Source organism: Drosophila hydei, unplaced genomic scaffold (genome assembly GCF_003285905.1).
Source record: "Drosophila hydei strain 15085-1641.00,03,60 unplaced genomic scaffold, DhydRS2 tig00008125-arrow-arrow-pilon, whole genome shotgun sequence".
Classification (NCBI taxonomy): Eukaryota; Metazoa; Arthropoda; class Insecta; order Diptera; family Drosophilidae; genus Drosophila; species Drosophila hydei.
Genome location: NW_022045835.1, coordinates 392,815 through 411,278, shown reverse-complemented (window position 1 = coordinate 411,278; position 18,464 = coordinate 392,815). Strand labels below are relative to the sequence as shown.

Below are 18,464 nucleotides of genomic sequence, written 5' to 3'. Positions count from 1 at the left end.
TCTAATGATTAGAGTCTAGAGTATTTACATGTTTTCAATTCGATTCAATTTGTTACGATATATATATATATATATGAAATATATCTAAACGATGAAGCCAAGTGTGGATTAACAATTGTTGAGCGGGATATACAAGATATATATATATATATATAGCATGTGGATGATTGGTTTTATTATAGCACCTGCACAGTGGTGCAAAAGAGACGTATATATACGTGCCTAGCACGAGGGTAGTCTAAGCAGTTTGTGAGCTAACAAAATCTAGCTTACTAACTTCATGTCCTCACTCGCTCCACAAGCTGTTCAGTCTACCCTCGTAACTATTTTGATATATCTTATATCAAGTTGTTCAGTTTAGTTAATGCTTAATGTTTAGACTATGATTTAATATTGCATTTGTCGTTTCAATTCCTTTTGGAGGAGTTTATCAAATATTTACAGCAGTGCGTGAGCAGATGCTTCTCGCCTGATGAGGAGTTGTTATTGTTGTTGCTGCTATTGTTGTTGTTGTTGTAATGATGCTGCGGTGCGCCCAGCTCGCGTGTGTAGATGTCCAGACCATACTGACCCTCCTCGGGAAAGCTGCAATGAAAGTGAGTCACAGGTAAGGGCACAGCTCAAGGCGGACTGCGAGGTAACCTTACTTAATAATGAAGGTGACGATGTCATCCAGCGTGCTGTGCGTCACATACTTGGCCAGCTTCTTCTCCTCGATGCCGTTCTTGTGCAGCGTGGCCATGAAATCGGTTAGCGGACGGGACATGCGAAACTGCAGATCCAGGCTGCGACCAGCGAAGATGAGCGGATCCTGGCGAGAGAGATTCGAGATTAGAGATTAGCGATTAGCGATTAGCGACTATAGGGATAAGTGTGGTCTCGTCTACCCACCTGATGGGTAATGGGTATTAGGCCAAAGAGACGCGTCGCCTTGGTGGGTCCCCATTCGCCGCTGGCGCAGTCCGGCAGCGGCACCATTACCGTCTGCAGCTCCTCGCAGCAGATCTGGAAGCGGACGAAGATTAGGACTCTAATAGAGCTTGCATGGGGCTCGCGCTGCTCACCTTGAACTTGCAGACAGACTTGAATTTCATGGGCTCGCCCGTCAGATACTCCTGCGGCGTCACTGCGTTGGCAAAGATGTCCAAGAGAAAGGCGCCCGAGCAGGGCGCATGCACTCGGAACGCCACAATGTTGCCAATGACGGACTGCATGACGAAGCGCTTCAGCGAGACGCCATCGTAGGAGAGCTCCTCGTCGCTGTCATAGAACTTCAGGTTGTAGTGGAAGATCAAGCAGCTCTGCATGTCCGTGGGCATCGCGATTCGCACGGTTGCGGCGCCCGTGTCATCCGTAAAGACAACGGCGCCGTAGCCCTCGTCGGCGAAGTGCAGGCCATAGCGAAAGAAGAGCGAGCGGACGAACGGAAGATTCTCGAATTCGCGCAATGTTATGGGTCGCTTCAGCAGTTGCCACTCCTCCTGCAGCGGATAGAACTCGTAGATGAACTCTCGCGGATCCGTGAGGAAGTAATGATCGTCGTACTCATAGCTGCGGGGGACACAGAGAGGGAGAGAGAGAGAGAGAGAGGTGTGTGTAATAGAGAGCGAAAGAGTGGGCGAGATGAATAACACTATGCAACAAGGTATAATAAAATAAAACAAATATAACATACGATTCTGAAAGATATTTTTGCTGAGTTTTGTTAGACAGTGTAAAAGAAATATTTAGCCCCAATTCCTTACTATAGCATATAATGTTAACATTCTGCTGTTCTCCTAGTCAAACTCTTGAAATAGTAAAAAAAGTTCAGTTTTGTTGAACAGTGTAATTTTTTTTAGACTTTTTTGGAGACATTGGCTTCAACTGCTGCCAATATGCAAAAAGAAACCCTCAATTTTGTTGCGCAGTGTAAAAGCAGCTGCTGTCTATAGTAAATATCAGTTCAGTATCACAGCCCCCCCCCCCCCCTCGCCCCTTGTTGCACAGTGTAAGGCCAACAGCTGCTCTCTTACCGCAGGCTATCATTCTTGCCACGCCCCTGCTTGGGCGCCTCCTTGGCATTGACCAGATGACGTGCACCCCAATTGCACTGGACGAAACGCCAGGCGCCGGCCACGTAGACGGCGTTCCAGGAGTTGCGAAAACGCGAGTCCTGGAACTTGACGCCCGGCTGATAGCCGGCGCTCTTCGAGTAGCCCTTGATGACCACACAGTGGAGGCCAGCATAGCTGCAGAGGCGCTTGAAGAGCACGTGGTAGCTCTCGGTGCCGTATTTGATGCCGCGCAGCAGACCCATCGGGGTGTCGCCTCTGAGGTCGTCGTCGAAGTGCATGGCATTCAGGTTCTTGACCGTGATCCAGCGGAAGATCGTGCGCGCCTTCTCAATGTCCGTGGTGCAGCGGCCGACGAGCTGGCGCACCAGATCCGTGAAGGTCTTCTGATCCTCCTGCGCCACCGAAATGGCAATGCGATCCACGTCCTCGAACTCAATGGGATCCGTGTAGATTTGAAATTTGCTGACAGCTGGCGGCGCTGGCACCGGAGCATTCAGTGGATACTCAATGGGCACGGCGCCCTCGCTGAACTCGTCGTCCAGGAAGATGCTCTCGCTTTGCATGTACTCGGAGCGACGTGCGCTAATCAGCTCCAGCATCTCGCTCGACTGGCGATCCACCAAGGCGGCCGTTTCGTAGCGCTCGTGCTCCAGCATCTTGCGCGTGATGCTCTCCTTCTTCTTGCTGCGACGCAGCGTCATGTTCTTCTCCAGATCCTCCTTCTGCTGCTCGTGGCGTAGCGTCAGGATGTTGGCCTCATCGCGATTGCGCCGCGAGGTGGCCAGCTCCTTTTCGAACTTGTGCGTCAGGCGTTGCAGTTCGCGTTCCCATTCGTCCTGGAATTCGTTCTGTATCTTGCGATCCTCCTCCTCGCGCTTGCGTGCGAACTTCCGGTACAGATCGTCCTCCTCCTTGCGATGCTTCATCTCCAGATGCGCCTGCTCCTCGCGAGCCTGCCAATGGACAAAGAGAGAGCAGAGAGAGGGAGTGTGAGTGTAAGTGGAGAAAGTAACTGTATTTAGCCGCATCTGTATCTGTTGCAGCAGTTGCATCTCGTTGCAGCTCGCAATGCTTGGCTTGTTAACTTGGCTAATTATAATGCCACGCTTCAGCTGCCAAATATCTGACATTATCTGCAGTCCAAGCTGAATGCAGGCCAAGCCACCTAATACGCGCCCCGCCCCTACAGTGGTCACGCATTGCGTGCGCCTGCTCGATGAGTTGAATGAATCTTCGAACTATGCGAATTTTTCGTATTTTCATTTTACTCATTTCACTCAGATCTTATCTTTGCTAATATAGACTTATGGCATATAGATATAAATCGTATATAGAGAAAAACTTGAGCAGAAATGAAATACTACGAAAATACTAAAAGTTCGTTTCCATTTGGTATTCTCATCATGAAAAAAATAACATTTAGTATTTTCAATGAATTATTAAATAAGTACGATATATGTATATACTAAAGAAATTAAAGCTAGTTTGGTTTTGGTATTTTCTTCTCTAAAAAACTAATATTTGGTATTTTTTTTAGTATGTACATTATACGTATGCATATAATAATTCATTGAAAAATATAGTATTCATATATTACACAGTTAAAAAATATACTAGAAAAATACTAAAAGTATTTTTGCACACATCTTCTCTTCTTAAATATTCATTTAACAAATAGTTGTTTCAAAAATATTTATCTAAAAAATATATTTTTAAAATATATAAATAAAAAAAAAACAATTAAAATTAGTTTAATGTTTTATTATACCCAATATTAATAAATTCACTTTGCTATCTATGCCAGCTTTGATATGCATAACAGGGAGTCTCCACTGTACTAAATCTATTTTATTCTCTTACTTGTTTTTGTACAGTAAACCTGCTCAAGCAAAGAAAAAACCTTCCCCTAAAAAATTAGACATTAAAAACTTCGCTTTTGTTTGACAGTGTTCCCATAATTTGCGCCTTTTGGTGTTTTTTTAAGTAACATAAAATTCAATTAGCTGGCTTTGTCATAATTACAGTGGAGCTGCATGTTGCATGTTGCACTCAATTTTGTATGGAATACATGTGTGTGTGTGTGTTGGTTGGTTGTAAATAATATGCTGTTAAACAAATTAGTTGCGGAGCGGTTTAATTAATGCTTCCGCATGGGAATTTCGAGGCATTTAGCGCCACACACACACACATACGTTCATATATAAGTCATAACAATATGCAATTAAAACCAAATTTCAATGTCAAGTTCAAAACAATAACTTTTTAACAAACAAAAACAAAGAGTAATGAGCAACAACAACTAAATGGTTCATAGCCCCGTTGACAATGGACAGTTGAAATTGCGTGAGCGTCAAAATAAATATATATTGAGAGCAACAACATTTATGACGCCCACTGTGACAAAAGCTATAACAGTAACGGCTACGACAACAACAATGAGAACAACAACAAGTAGCAGCAGCGGCAGTCACAGCCGAAATCGAAATGAAAACGAAAGTCCAAAAAGTAACGAAACTAATTATTGCGCAAGCTACCTATACAAGCAAATACAATATAAACACACTCACACTCACACACACACACGCCTGCATAAACGGTAAATTGACTGCGTCTGATTAAAGTGCGCAAAAAGCTTAAAGCTAAGCATGAGGAAGTGTGTGTTTTGCAAGCAATAACCATTACATGCCATTCATTGCATAAGGGCGCGCCAATGCCAGAGCGAGATGGCAATAGGCGAAGAGAGCGAGCATTACAATGCGTTACGCACACAGTCTGAGAGAGAGAGAGAGTGCGGGAGAGCTTGAAAGAGAGTGCCAAAGAATGACGCTGCCAACTGCGCTGCCGTCAGCTGGAATGATGAAGCAAAAGCGACGACGACGACATTGCCGTTACTTTCACTCTGGAGCGCATAATTTAGATTTAGCAAACGGCGACGGCGCTGTCGACGCTGACTGACGCTTTAGTGCAGCCGGAATAACGACGCACACACAGTTAGCCGTATATGGAAATCTATGCTGCTGGCGACACTGCTGGCCAAAATATTGGGTACGAGTGCGTTAAACCAGCTGCAAATGAGCGTGCAGCGCATTTTCTCGTAGTTGCAGCTGGTGGGTGTGCGTGCGTGTATGTGTATGTGTGCGTGGCAGTTGTAAAACATGCAAAATTTTTAATGATTGCATGCATGCAATTTTTCACATATTTGTGGCTTTTGCGGTGTGGCAACAACAAAGCCATCAAACACCTGTTCGAAATTTGTTAAATTGAGCGTTGCAATAATATGCGCTTGCTAACTGTTGTTGTTGTTGTTGTAAGTGCTGTTGTTGTTGCTGTTGATCACTCGCGTGTGGCATTCTCGAAAGTGAAAGAAAAACTGTTTGTGGTGCCACCACCAAAACTAACACAGATCACACACACACAGAAAAATAAAAACTTGTGCGATTTTATTTTCGTTTTTTAATCTTTTTTTTTTAGACATAAAATGCGATTATAATGCTTTCACCATCAGACAGATTTTTGCAGCAGATTTGCCAAGTCATGCGCCAAAGCTAAAGCTGATCGGCCATAGATATAGATATATATGCATGCATACCGACGATAAGTGCAGCAGCTGCTCATAAATTGTAATCGAGCTGGCAACAAGAGTTGAAAACTAAAATGCGTTTTCTATATGGAGCAGCAAACGGAAGTGAGCTTAGCACTTTTTTATAGCCATGCCTGTTACAGTGCTGGTTTAGTTATAGACATAGTTCATTCTCATGCATTAGCACGTCTTAAAGCAAGGCCAAGCTACATTTAGTTAGCTCACATAATGGTAGCTGCATAGATACCCTGTAAAGCTTGAACTATACAGAAATGATATACAGCTGATGTAATTTTATAGCTTTCAGAGAACAAAGGCAACGATAAGCTCCATACTTTGGTGAGCAGTTGTCATACAGACAGAGAGAGAGGGAGTGTGTGTGACTGTACCCTATAAAACTCTTAGATCTGCTGCCCTATACCCTTTAATTATTGCAAATTTGCCAAATCATAGTTGCATATACCCTGTAAATCACTCCACATAATTCTCATCTCTGCCTTATGCTGTCAAGTATTGTCCTCGCTTCTTTATCTTCAACCTACTTATGCGCTGCTTTAAGCACACAACAAACTATACCCTGTAAATCTGTAGGTATGCAGCTCAGCTCAAACTGAACTATGCCCTCCATTTGCACGCTAAATGTGGCTCTCAGGTAAGTTTTCTAACCTGCTTATTGGCCACGCAAAACGAAAGACTTAGGCAACAAACTATACCCTATTAGCTGAGCCATACTCTATTACTGTATTCTCGGCCAGTTTAAATAGCTGTTGTTTGTGCTAGCTGCTTAAAACGAAAGACTTAGGCAACAAACTATAATACCCTGTAGAAGTGCTAGCTATACCCTAACTGTTTTTTTCTAGTCTGCCCGTCTAGCTAGCTGCTACGCTAGTTTATTCTGCTGGCTTTTTGGCTTCGCAGTGCCCCACTCGAAACAAAAGACTTGGGCAACAAACTTGATGGCGCACAAGTGCAAATAGCACACTAGCCTACATAATCATGACTCTGGCCAGCCGGCCAGTTAGCCAGCCAGTCAGCCATCGAGTGCATTAATTAAATAGCTTCCCCGCTCCGTCCAAGCCAGCTCAAGCTCAACTAGCAACGCGGATCGAAGCGAGGCGGACATGGCAAAAGATGTAGATGGAGATGGAGAGGGAGCATTGCACAACCGTTTGTTTACAAGACACTGTATCTGTATCTGTGTGTGTGTGTGTGTGTTGGTCCGCTATAAACGACTCTAACAATGATTGCTGGTTAAGAGCAGTTAAAATTTCATTAGATGTTCTGCACTAAATAATTTCTTAATTTGCGGCCAGTTGGCAGTTAGAACAGATATCAATAGCTATATATATATGTAGTCTTACCAGGTAAAAATCGATGGGCTTCTCGCGCGCCTTGTTGTAGGCCTTTTGTATTTCAGTTTGCTTGAGCGCATGGGCTATATGCAAAGCGCTGGCATCGAAGCGTCCATATTTGTAGTCGGAGTCATTTTGAGAGGGGGAGCTCAACTCCCCCCTGCCGCCGTAGCCGTTGGGCGTTGATTGACGCGAGCCCAGCCCACCTGCGCTGCCACCTGCAATGGTTTATTATCAGATATAGACGCATAGTCGCGAGTCAGATATCGCGTCTCGCTCACCATCGACTTCGGTGCGTGTGCCGCGTATTTGTTCGTTCACAAATTTGTTTGTGCGCGGCGCATTCAAGGCTTGACGTATGCCCACAGACGTTTGATCGAGATGACCGGGTCCGCTCTTTGGTACATGTGAACTGCAATAGACCTGCAATAGACCGAAGAAGAGCATTACGTAGTCAAAAAGCAAAGAAACATAAAGCAGAGCAAAGCAAACAAAAGGCGAAGCTCAGGCACAATGCAATTAGATTTGTAGATTGCGTCGCTTAAAAAAATGTTTATTAGTCTCATTGCAGATGAATCTTTGGGCTTCAGTCACGCTTTTGTGTTGCGTGGATCATGCAGTGAAATCTTTCTATAAAAGGTGTGCGAGATACGATAAGATGCTGTGGCCATATAGAGCACTGCTCGGTAACCGAGGCCGAAAATGGATTCAAAGGCAGTTCAAAGTTTTCAAATCATGCTAAGCAAATCAAAGACATGGGCAGGAAAGAGAAAGGGAGAGGGAGGGTAAGAGAGAAAGAGAGAGTGAGATTTGAGATAAGTGTAATAGAAGGCATGACTTGAAGATACTCTGTAATCTATGTAGATTAAGATAGGCAATTCCTTTGCTGGAATTGATGAGCTAAAGACATGACTTGAGACTAAGCTATACCCTGTATATTTACATAAATTTCGAGTGTGTACTTGGACTTGGAGCTAGCCAATTCCACTCCCTATAAGCTGCCCTTATAGGCAAGCGCATGCCATTTACATTTTGGGTCAAATCAAAAATGAATTTAAATCAAATTAGAAATTAGAGACAAGACTTGAAGATACCACGTTTTCGTTATAGAATATAATTGAATCTAATTGATCTCGCTCTAATTTTCATGTAGCATGAGTGACATGTTTACAGGGTATACTAAATAATATTACTGACATTAACTCGCGTTGGAATTGTGCATGAACTAAGCCCATACATCTATGCATGCAATTCATTTATATTCTATTTGCATAGCAGTATAATAATTAATTTATCTAATTGGATTTCAGTTAATCAAGCAGCTTTAACAACAAACAACTCTTGCTAACTGAAAACAATTACTAAAGACATAAATTATATTTCGAAATGTGAGAAAAAGTGAAACATCTCGAAAGTAAGAATCCATAAAAAATATGCTTGTTAATAAAACTAAATTGCTAGCAATTACCATAACTCAAATCTATATATATATATATATATATTATATATAGTTATTATATATATTATATATATATAGGCAAATGCTTCACCTACTCACAGCAGGTGAGCAGGCCTTAAAAACTGGCCATAAATATAGATATGCTGGCACAGATATACAGATATATATATTTGCATAAGCACACTACATACATGGATACACATATATATATAGATATATATATATAGATATATGTATAGTTATATGTCTAGGTCTGACAGACCGCAATGACACACATTTGGCTAAGAGCAATAACAATGTTATTTATTGTTATGCAAAATGCAGTTGAAGTAAGTAAGAGCATGACTAACGGGTATGCGCGACTGGGCGATACCTACAAGGTGCGTGTCAGACACAAGTTTCTGCTTTAATTTCTTCTTCTTATTGACTTAAAGTTATAAATACATTTGACTATAGATTTTGATCAAGAATATATATATATATATATATATACAACAGTATACCCTGCTTTTCGTGACAACTAAGTGCCGCTTATAAAAACAGCAGTAAATAATTTGCTGGTGCAAGTTCGTCGCCTAAGTCTTTCGTTTCGCGGCTTACCTCTTTGTCATCCTGCTTGTGCTGGTTGTTGAAATACGTTTTGAGCGTTAGTTTGGTGCCGCAGTGAACGCACTTGAAGCAACCGGAATGAAAGAATGTGAAATCCTTGAGCGGACCCACACGATCCACCTGATAGACGGTCTCGCTGCAGCGCAGGCAGGTTGACTCGTAGAAATTTGGACGATACATGTTAGTGGAAGTTGTTCCTACAGCTTCCACTTCTTCCACTGCTGCTGCTTCTTCTTCTTGTTAGCTAGTTTCCGGTTTGCTTGTGGTTTTACTTTTATTTCCAAAAAATTTCACTTGCAATTTATATTCTGTTTCGATTGTCTATCGACACGTTTATCAAGTTCTACTTGTTGCTGCTGCTGCTGCTGCTCCTCGACGTTGGTCGTGACACTTTCGGTTTGCCTTGTTCAGCTCCTATGTTAATTTATTGGCCAGCCAATTTGTGCGCCATGTTCCACATCAGCTGCTGCTGCTGCTGCTCAGGCCAGTAGCTGCCCAAAGGAGAGCGAGGAGGAGAAAAACACATAAAATAAGTCAAAAGTGCCAAATTGAAACAACAAATAAATTGAAATCAAAGTGTGTTAACTAGTGTAAAGACAGCACGACCTGGGCATACCCTGTAATTGACAGAGCTTGACCGCGTTTTTATAGAAATACTTGGATTTCTCTTTGCATTTAATGCAATAGCTAAAGTATTCTTTAAAATAGGTATATAACTTAATATTGAATAAGCGAGGGTAGTCTTAATAGTTTACATATAATTATAATTATATTCATATTATAGAAAGTGGTTTAGTTCAGCTTAGAGACAAGGCGCAATCGCACAAAAGTCTTCCTCTGCTTCAACTCCATGCGACTCTATTCCCGCTAATGAGTATCTTATGTGTCATCAACTTTTGAATATGTATTTTAAGTTTTTATGGCTCAAGTTTTTTCGCACCTGCCAAGCCTCTTGCGAAAACAGTTTCGAGCTCTTTAACTTGAATAGCGCCGACTCAGAACCATGGCAAAGACAAATTCTTTTACAGATAAATATTGAAGTGCAAGGAAACTAATGTTCTTGGCTGAACAAGAAAAGAGCTCAGATAAGTTCTACAGATCATTCATTAAGCGCAGTTATGGTCTTAGTTAGTAATCATTAACGGGACTATAAACGATATTTATCGATTTGATGGCACAAGACGTGTGTCTATATAATAATACTCTCAATGCTTATGGTTATAGAAATGACAATAAATTTAGGCAACATTGACACAGTCAATTGTCATTAGATATAGACAGACAGCAATCGATATTTATCGAAAATAATTTGATCACTCAGTGGAAAGAACAAGCATAACAACTGTTATAGCATGCCTATTTTGTGTTTACAGGGTATTAAATTGACAACCACTTTTAGGCGGAATCCCAACTTAGTCGCGTTTGTGTGGGCATTTGAATTTCCTTTTAATACGCGCTAACCCACCCGCAGCAGATGCCTCAAATTGGGCATATCAATGGACAGCAACAGCAACAACAGCAGCAGCAACTGTGACCAAAACTGGCCAAAAGCCAAAAGCCAGCAAAAAAGTCAAAGTCAAAGCCAAAGTTGCTTCATTTTTATATATTTTTTTGGTTTGGTTTGTGTGTCCAAAATAAACTTTCATTTTTGTTGCGAGCCGACTTGAAGTTGGACTGTGAAAATATAATTAATGTATTTTAATCAAAGTGGACAAGAGCAGCAGCAACAGCAGCAGCAGCAGCAGCAGCAGCAGCAGCAGCAGCAAGAGCGCAAATATGGACATCCCACTTGAAAGGTTAAGCTAGAGATCTTGACGAGGCATTGAAAGCCATTTGCCATTGAACTCGCAGCCAAGCAACGTGCAACAATTGAACTTGTTGCAATTGTTGTTGTTGCAACATGCGCGCCTGGCACCAGCTGCGGCAGAAGCAGGCCATTGAATTGTTATTGCTAGCTCCAAGCTCTCTCTCTCTCTCTCTCTCCCTCACTTTTATTTCCATTTAATTAATTGCTGCGATTGTTGTTGTAGATTTTCCACAATTAAATCAGAGTTGGCTAACCATAAAACACATACACACACACACACACACATATATATATTAATAGATTGTTGCAGTTGCATTTGCACTTGCTGCCAAAATTAAAAAAAAAAAAACTTTGCTTTCTTTTCAAGTTTAATGAACGTTAAGCAATTGTTCAAAGCAGGTAACAGGCAACAGGTGGCGGAGCGGGAGTGTGTTGGGGGTAGCCTGATTGCAACATTCAATTGCGAAGGTTGCTGGCCGCTGCTTGCTGCTTGCATGCCACTTTGCCACGTTTTGCGGCAAGCAAACGTTTTGTAATATCAAATTATTTCTACCAAAACCATTTGCCCCAAGTTTCCGTCTTCACAGCGAGCTTTTGCTCTCGATCGAGCATTACCAAATGCAATTAGAGAAGGATGGCGAGGGGCGATTAGTTACTTCCTATTAGATTAACATTTCCTTTCTTTCCAAAATTAAAAACAATGAATTTACACACTTTGTTCAGCGAGAAATTTGGATATCTTTGGAATGTTTTGATTGAGCAATTTAAACAAGCAAAATTGGCTAGATAAAGTGGGGTCATAAACTGTTCCCACTTCTATCTCATATTTTTGTATATAAGCTCATAGAAAAACTGTTCCCACTTCTTGTTTAAATCATAATTAATAAGACATAATTTATTTCCAAACATTTTACAAACATTCTCTTAATAACAATGCAAACTGTTCCCACTTCTTTTATATATAATATAATATAATATATATAATATAAATAATATATGCATTTCTTTTTTTCAGTCTTATAGCAATATGAAATTTTTATATTCTAATATAACAAAATAAAAATCTTTGCTCGTATTAATTATAGAATGCTTTTTAACTGTTCCCAGCTGTTAGCTCACTCAATATATGCACCTACACATATACAACTATATATATATATCGAAAGATCTTTCTATCTAAATATGTTAAACTAATTTTCTCAATTAATACCAGCTGAGAGTTAAGACCAAAACCGTTTTTAAGCATAGATTGTTTTTGGCCAACACCTCGCAGCATTCCTCGCAGCATCACTCATCAAAAAGTTTGACTAGATTCTGTCAATAAGCTGGTCACAGAGAGAGAGAGAGAGGAGAGTAAGAGAGAGATGGATAGAGCATGTCGTAAACTTAAATTGATTTGGCGCCGCTGGCAGCCCACACGAAAAAAAAGAGTCAATCGAGCCATGAATGAAAAACGCCTACAAAACAAATATATATATCTATAGACATATATATATATATACAGATGACAGATCTGTGATGCGATCACAATGTGGCTTTGATTGAATGGTCTAATTAGAGTCTACTTTCTGACATAATTGGCGTGTAATGATAATTTGTAATGACAGACATTGAAGAGATTCGAAATGGGATTTGAAGCCAACTGACAAAACGCCTGCCGCAGCCCATCAGCAAAGAGGGGCAGCGCGGCAGAGTTGCGGATCTTACATAAGCGTTACAAACGCGCTGCCAGCGCAGCGAGCTGTAACTAAGCAGCAGAGGAAGCAGAAGCCAGAACGTGGCTGCCGACTGCTTGATACACGCTAAACATTTCAGATATACTAAGTCAAGCAGGTCTCCAGTTTCCAGTGTCCATACAGCCCAAGCTAAACCACCCCCTTTTGCACCTGCTGAACGTGCATTAAGAGCAGCTATACGTTTTCTATATCCATGCCGAGCAAACTTTGTTTGTGTCCCGCAGCTGGCGTAGAATTTCGCACATGCCAAGCATAAAATTTATCTCATGTATCACTCGACGCGACTCGCCCCGTCTCGTAAGATTTGTTTTCCATTTCAATGCATTTCATAAAATGCGATGCGGAAAAACAGCTGAGCAAACAGTTGAAAGAAATTTGCATTTAAATTGGAATATTTTTGTTTGTTCAATTTTGAAATAAAAACTGAAAACTTTTAGCAAATTTGAGTTAAGAAACTGCGAGGAACACTATAAGTTAAAAGTGTCTTTTATTGCTTGTTGATCTAAAACCAATTTGTGGATCCTCAAACCTTTCATTATGAACTATAAACAAATATAAATATAGTTAAATTGTTTCTATATTTTTTAAATTACAATGTAAAAATCTGCAAAAACTTGAAAAAAGCTGCAAATTTCTAAAATGAAAATTCTGCTAATATATATGTATGTATGTGAGTATATGTGTGTGTATGTATGTATATATGATGCATCATGTATCTATGCACATATGTATATAGTCAAATCTTCCTGAAATCATATCATTTGTTGTTTAAATTTAGTTTTCGCTGCGCTGCAGACTTTAATATATAGAATGGGTCAGTGCTCTCCTCCTCGATTCTCATGAATTCAAGTAAGGTTTGGTGGCTAGCCTGCTGGACGAAGTGTTTTTTTGTGAGTGTGTGTGTGTGCGATGGTGTTCTTCTCAACAGTGGTGTAGAGTATGTAGAGAATGTAGAGTATGTAGAGTATGTAGAGTATGTAGAGTATGTAGAGTATGTAGAGTATGTAGAGTATGTAGAGTATGTAGAGTATGTAGAGTATGTAGAGTGTGTAGAGTGTGAGAAGTATGTAGAGTATGTAAAGTATGTAGAGTATGTAGAGTATGTAGAGTATGTAGAGTATGTAGAGTATGTAGAGTATGTAGAGTATGTAGAGTATGTAGAGTATGTAGAGTAGTAGAGTATGTAGAGTATGAAGTTATGTAGAGTATGTAGAGTGTGTAGAGTGTGAGAAGTATGTAGCAGTATGTCAAGTATGTAGAGTATGTAGAGTATGTCGAGTATGTAGAGTCTGTCAGCGTATGTCGCGTATGTCGCGTCTGTCGCGTCTGTCGCGTCTGTCGCGTCGTCGCGTCTGTCGCGTCTGTCGCGTCTGTCGCGTCTGTCGCGTCTGTCGCGTGTGTCAGTGTGCGCCGTCTGTCGCGTCTGTCCCGTCTGTCCGTCTGTCGCGTCTGTCGCGTCTGTCGCGTCTTCGCGTCTGTCGCGTCTGTCGCGTCTGTCAGCGTCTGTCGCGTCTGTCGCGTCTGTCGCGTCTGTCGCGTCGTCGCGTCTGTCGCCGTCTGTCGCGTCTGTCCGTCTGTCGCGTCTGTCGCGTCTGTCGCGTCTGTCGCGTCTGTCGCGTTCTGTCGCGTCTGTCCTGTCTGTCGCGTCTGTCGCGTCGATCGCGTCGTCGTCGTCGCGTCCTGTCGCGTCTGTCGCGTCTGTCGCGTCTGTCGCGTCTGTCGCGTCTGTCGCGTCTGTCGCGTCTGTCGCGTCTGTCGCGTCTGTCGCGTCTTCGCGTCTTCGCGTCTGTCGTCTGTCGCTGTCGAGTCTGTCGCGTCTGTCGCGTCTGTCGCAGTCTTGTCGCGTCTGTCGCGTCTGTCGCGTAGTGTCGCGTGTGCCTCTGTCGCGTCTGTCGCGTCCTGTCCCGTCTGTTCGCGTCTGTCGCGTCTGTCGCGTCTGTCGCGTCTGTCGCGTCTGTCCGTCTGTCGCGTCTGTCGCGTCTGTCGCGTCTGTCGCGTCGTCGCGTCTGCGTCTGTCGCGTCTGTCGCGTCTGTCGTCTGTCGCGTCTGTCGCGTCTGTCGCGTGTGTCGCGTGTGCGCCGTCTGTCGCGTCTGTCCCGTCTGTCGCGTCTGTCGCGTCTGTCGCGTCTGTCGCGTCTGTAGAGTATGTAGAGTATGTAGAGTATGTAGAGTATGTAGAGTATGTAGAGTATGTAGAGTATGTAGAGTATGTAGAGTATGTAGAGTATGTAGAGTATGTAGAGTATGTAGAGTATGTAGAGTATGTAGAGTATGTAGAGTATGTAGAGTATGTAGAGTATGTAGAGTATGTAGAGTATGTAGAGTATGTAGAGTATGTAGAGTATGTAGAGTATGTAGAGTATGTAGAGTATGTAGAGTATGTAGAGTATGTAGAGTATGTAGAGTATGTAGAGTATGTAGAGTATGTAGAGTATGTAGAGTATGTAGAGTATGTAGAGTATGTAGAGTATGTAGAGTATGTAGAGTATGTAGAGTATGTAGAGTATGTAGAGTATGTAGAGTATGTAGAGTATGGTATGTAGAGTATGTAGAGTATGTAGAGTATGTAGAGTATGTAGAGTATGTAGAGTATGTAAGTATGTAGAGTATGTAGAGTATGTAGAGTATGTAGAGTAGTAGAGGTATGTAGAGTATGTAGAGTATGTAGAGTATGTAGAGTATGTAGAGTATGTAGAGTATGTAGCGTATGTAGAGTATGTAGCGTATGTAGAGTATGTAGAGTATGTAGAGTATGTCGAGTATGTAGAGTATGTAGAGTATGTAGAGTATGTAGAGTATGTAGAGTATGTAGAGTATGTAGAGTATGTAGAGTATGTAGAGTATGTAGAGTATGTAGAGTATGTAGAGAATGTAGAGAATGTAGAGAATGTAGAGAATGTAGAGAATGTAGAGAATGTAGAGAATGTAGAGAATGTAGAGAATGTAGAGAATGTAGAGAATGTAGAGAATGTAGAGAATGTAGAGAATGTAGAGATGTAGAGTATGTAGAGTATGTAGAGTATGTAGAGTATGTAGAGTATGTAGAGTATGTAGAGTATGTAGAGTATGTAGAGTATGTAGAGTATGTAGAGTATGTAGAGTAGGTAGAGTATGTAGAGTATGTAGAGTATGTAGAGTATGTAGAGTATGTAGAGTATGTAGAGTATGTAGAGTATGTAGAGTATGTAGAGTATGTAGAGTATGTAGAGTATGTAGAGTATGTAGAGTATGTAGAGTATGTAGAGTATGTAGAGTATGTAGAGTATGTAGAGTATGTAGAGTATGTAGAGTATGTAGAGTATGTAGAGTAGGTAGAGTAGGTAGAGTAGGTAGAATATGTAGGGTATGTGCAGTACATAGAGTATGTAATGTATGTAGAAATGGAGAGTATCGTAGGTATGTAGGCATCGTAGGTATCCTGGTTAGCTAGGTAGATTGTGTGTGTATGTATGCATGTATTATGTACGAATTTATAAATTGATGAACTGCAGGCCTGTGCGAGTACATCTCACTCTCTGCTCAAATGCTCATATTAAATATTAACATCATTATACTGCTTGTCGATCTAAATGTTAATGAGTTACAGCATACATACATACATACCTAGCCGTGTATATATATGCATATATATTTACATAATTAAGAATGCTTGCTAAAGCAATTGATAATTAGAAACGGGTTTTCTATTCCAAATAACAGCTTATGTAAATAGAGTTAACATTTAAAACTCTAATTTAAGCATCAATATTTCATTATCGAATTGACAATTTCCTATTAGGTAAGCATTCTCAACATTTCGCAGTTAACGAAAAGAAAACTTGAAGCAGTTAAAAAAGTGATGGCATTATTTCTTTTGAATTATTTCCAAAAATCAGTTTAACTTCATACAAAAAAAAGGAATGGAGTGAAAGAAAGAAAACGAAAGTCGCTCAATCAAAATATTTAAATAGATTAAATTAAATGCTATTTGCATAAAGAGCGTTTTGGGCTTTTGGATGTCTAGGTTTTTTTTTTTATCAATTTAGCTGCGTGACAATTTGGTGGCAAGTTTGTTGCTTAAGTCTTTTGAGTCGTGTCAGCAACAATACAAACAAAAACAAAAACGATATGTCATTGTTATCGATATTAATAACGGTAAAAGACGCAATGCAGCAACAACAACAGCGATGTGAATACTTTAATGAGCTTTTATTGGCATAATTGCCAGCAACAACAACAACAACAACAACAACGACATCAAATAAAACGAAATGAAATGAATGTCTAAATAAAATACAGCTTGTTTATATCTATAACTGGTTTCCAGTCATTAGCAATGAAACAATCATAGTTATTTAAACAAAATGCAAATGATTGCGTCACTTACGGCCGCTGCACGGTCAAAAGCAGATAAAGATAAAAATAACGAAAATAGAAAGAAAATAAAAACACATTTAAATTGCGCGCTTACGAAACGAAATGAATAGCATTAAAAAAGGTAGCCGGAGATAACTGTTTTTTTTCATATTTTTTGCCATCTATTGTGGCAAATGAAATGCGCAAATATATATTGGCTTATAATGGAATGTGGAAAGCGGAGGCTAGTGCTGCTAATAGCTTGAGCAAGTACTTTTGGCTAGCGCTAATTGCAAGTGTGCCAAATTCCAAGCTGCTAATTGGAAGTCGCCCTAACAATGGGGGAGAACTGTCAAAAAACCCAATTTGATTCCGGAGCAAAACTAACCAACACTAAAACGCAGTGTGCACTAAATTACACAGACGACGTTTATTATTTACGTACAAAACAGACAAAAGGGAAATAAAAAGTACAAATGTGCAGCAACAACAACAATGACTGCAGGTGCCTGCTCTCTCTCTCACTCTTTCTCCCTCTCCCTCCCTCGTATACTCTATGTGCGTGCGTGTGTATGTGTGTGCATGCTTGCAATCTTTCACTTTTTTGTGTGCCGCTCCAGTTTTTTGTAAATTATTTCTCGTCTCTTTCCATTATTATTATTATTTTTTCCTTGATTATACACACGCGATATACACATACACATTTATTCATATGAATGTATGCAAGTGCATGGCTGGAAAGTTCGCTTTAGACGTTATGCACTTTGGAAGGCCCTTTGCTCCTCCGCCACTGCTCTTCCGCTGCCTTCTAGCAAACATTTGACATACTTTGTATTTCAGCATTTCAATTGTTTTCTGTTATTCTTTCGTGTTTCGGTGTTTTTTTTCTGTTGTTTCGTGTGTTGTTTTCTACGCAGCTAAACAACTTTCTTCTCATGCGTTTTGAGGGGCGCGCGTTGTGCAAAAGTATTTATGATAAATTTCACACACTCATACACACATGCATAGACGGCATAAGCATAAGCTGGTATAGCAACAAAACTCGCCACTAAAAACGCACACACATACACACACATGCACACGCATACAGTTCAGTGAGCACGGGCAAAGGCACGGGCGCAAACAAAAGTTTAAGATTCTTTATTATTTACTACATTTTTGGCATTTTTTTAATATTTTCGGCTTATATATGTGCACAACTGTGTACTAACACAAATGCAAACTATAAACGGGAATGTAACAAATTTCATTACCAAACGCACACATATAAATATATATATACAAACACACACACTCATAAGTGCAAGGCAAAGTAAAGCCGACCGCTGCGCACGCTACTTCGTTAACGATCGCCGAGAGACTGATCTGAGCTTTGAGACATGCGTGAGCTTCAAGCTGAGCAACGAGCTTTGAGTGCTGTTAATTAACAGTATATGTAAATACTGGAATTTAATTTAAATTATAGCCACCTTTTTTAATGACTTCAGAATTAAATAAAACAATGACTCTAGGTGAAAGTAAACAAATAA

At 40.8% G+C, this 18,464-nt stretch overlaps 1 protein-coding gene across 2 annotated transcripts; it reads right to left on the bottom strand.

Moving 5' to 3' along the window:
• LOC111602099 (hillarin) lies at window positions 1-18,290 on the bottom strand. 2 transcript variants are annotated; one of them, XM_023319035.2, is made up of 9 exons: window positions 18,228-18,290; window positions 9,049-9,548; window positions 7,271-7,412; window positions 6,999-7,207; window positions 2,016-3,010; window positions 1,065-1,551; window positions 892-1,005; window positions 648-811; window positions 1-585 (listed from the first exon to the last, which is right to left on the bottom strand). In XM_023319035.2, the coding sequence occupies exons 2-9, from the start codon at window positions 9,235-9,237 to the stop codon at window positions 408-410; spliced, it is 2,478 nt and encodes an 825-aa protein (XP_023174803.2). In that variant the 5' UTR covers window positions 9,238-9,548; window positions 18,228-18,290; the 3' UTR covers window positions 1-407. The 2 variants fall into 2 exon arrangements, with proteins under 2 accessions (XP_023174803.2, XP_023174802.2); XM_023319034.2 differs by having other exon boundaries at window positions 18,189-18,280.
• Between the last annotated feature and the right edge of the window lie 174 nt (window positions 18,291-18,464).

What these genes read in the sequence shown, in the direction of transcription:
- LOC111602099 (XM_023319035.2), bottom strand. Translation starts at nt 9,237, where the DNA reads ATGTATCGTCCAAATTTCTACGAGTCAACCTGCCTGCGCTGCAGCGAG. An exon ending in GGCAAGAATGATAGCCTGCG is followed by an intron (nt 1,552 to 2,015) that starts GTAAGAGAGCAG and finishes TGTCCCCCGCAG; the next exon opens with CTATGAGTACGACGATCATT. An exon ending in AGTCTGTCTGCAAGTTCAAG is followed by an intron (nt 1,006 to 1,064) that starts GTGAGCAGCGCG and finishes GTCCGCTTCCAG; the next exon opens with ATCTGCTGCGAGGAGCTGCA.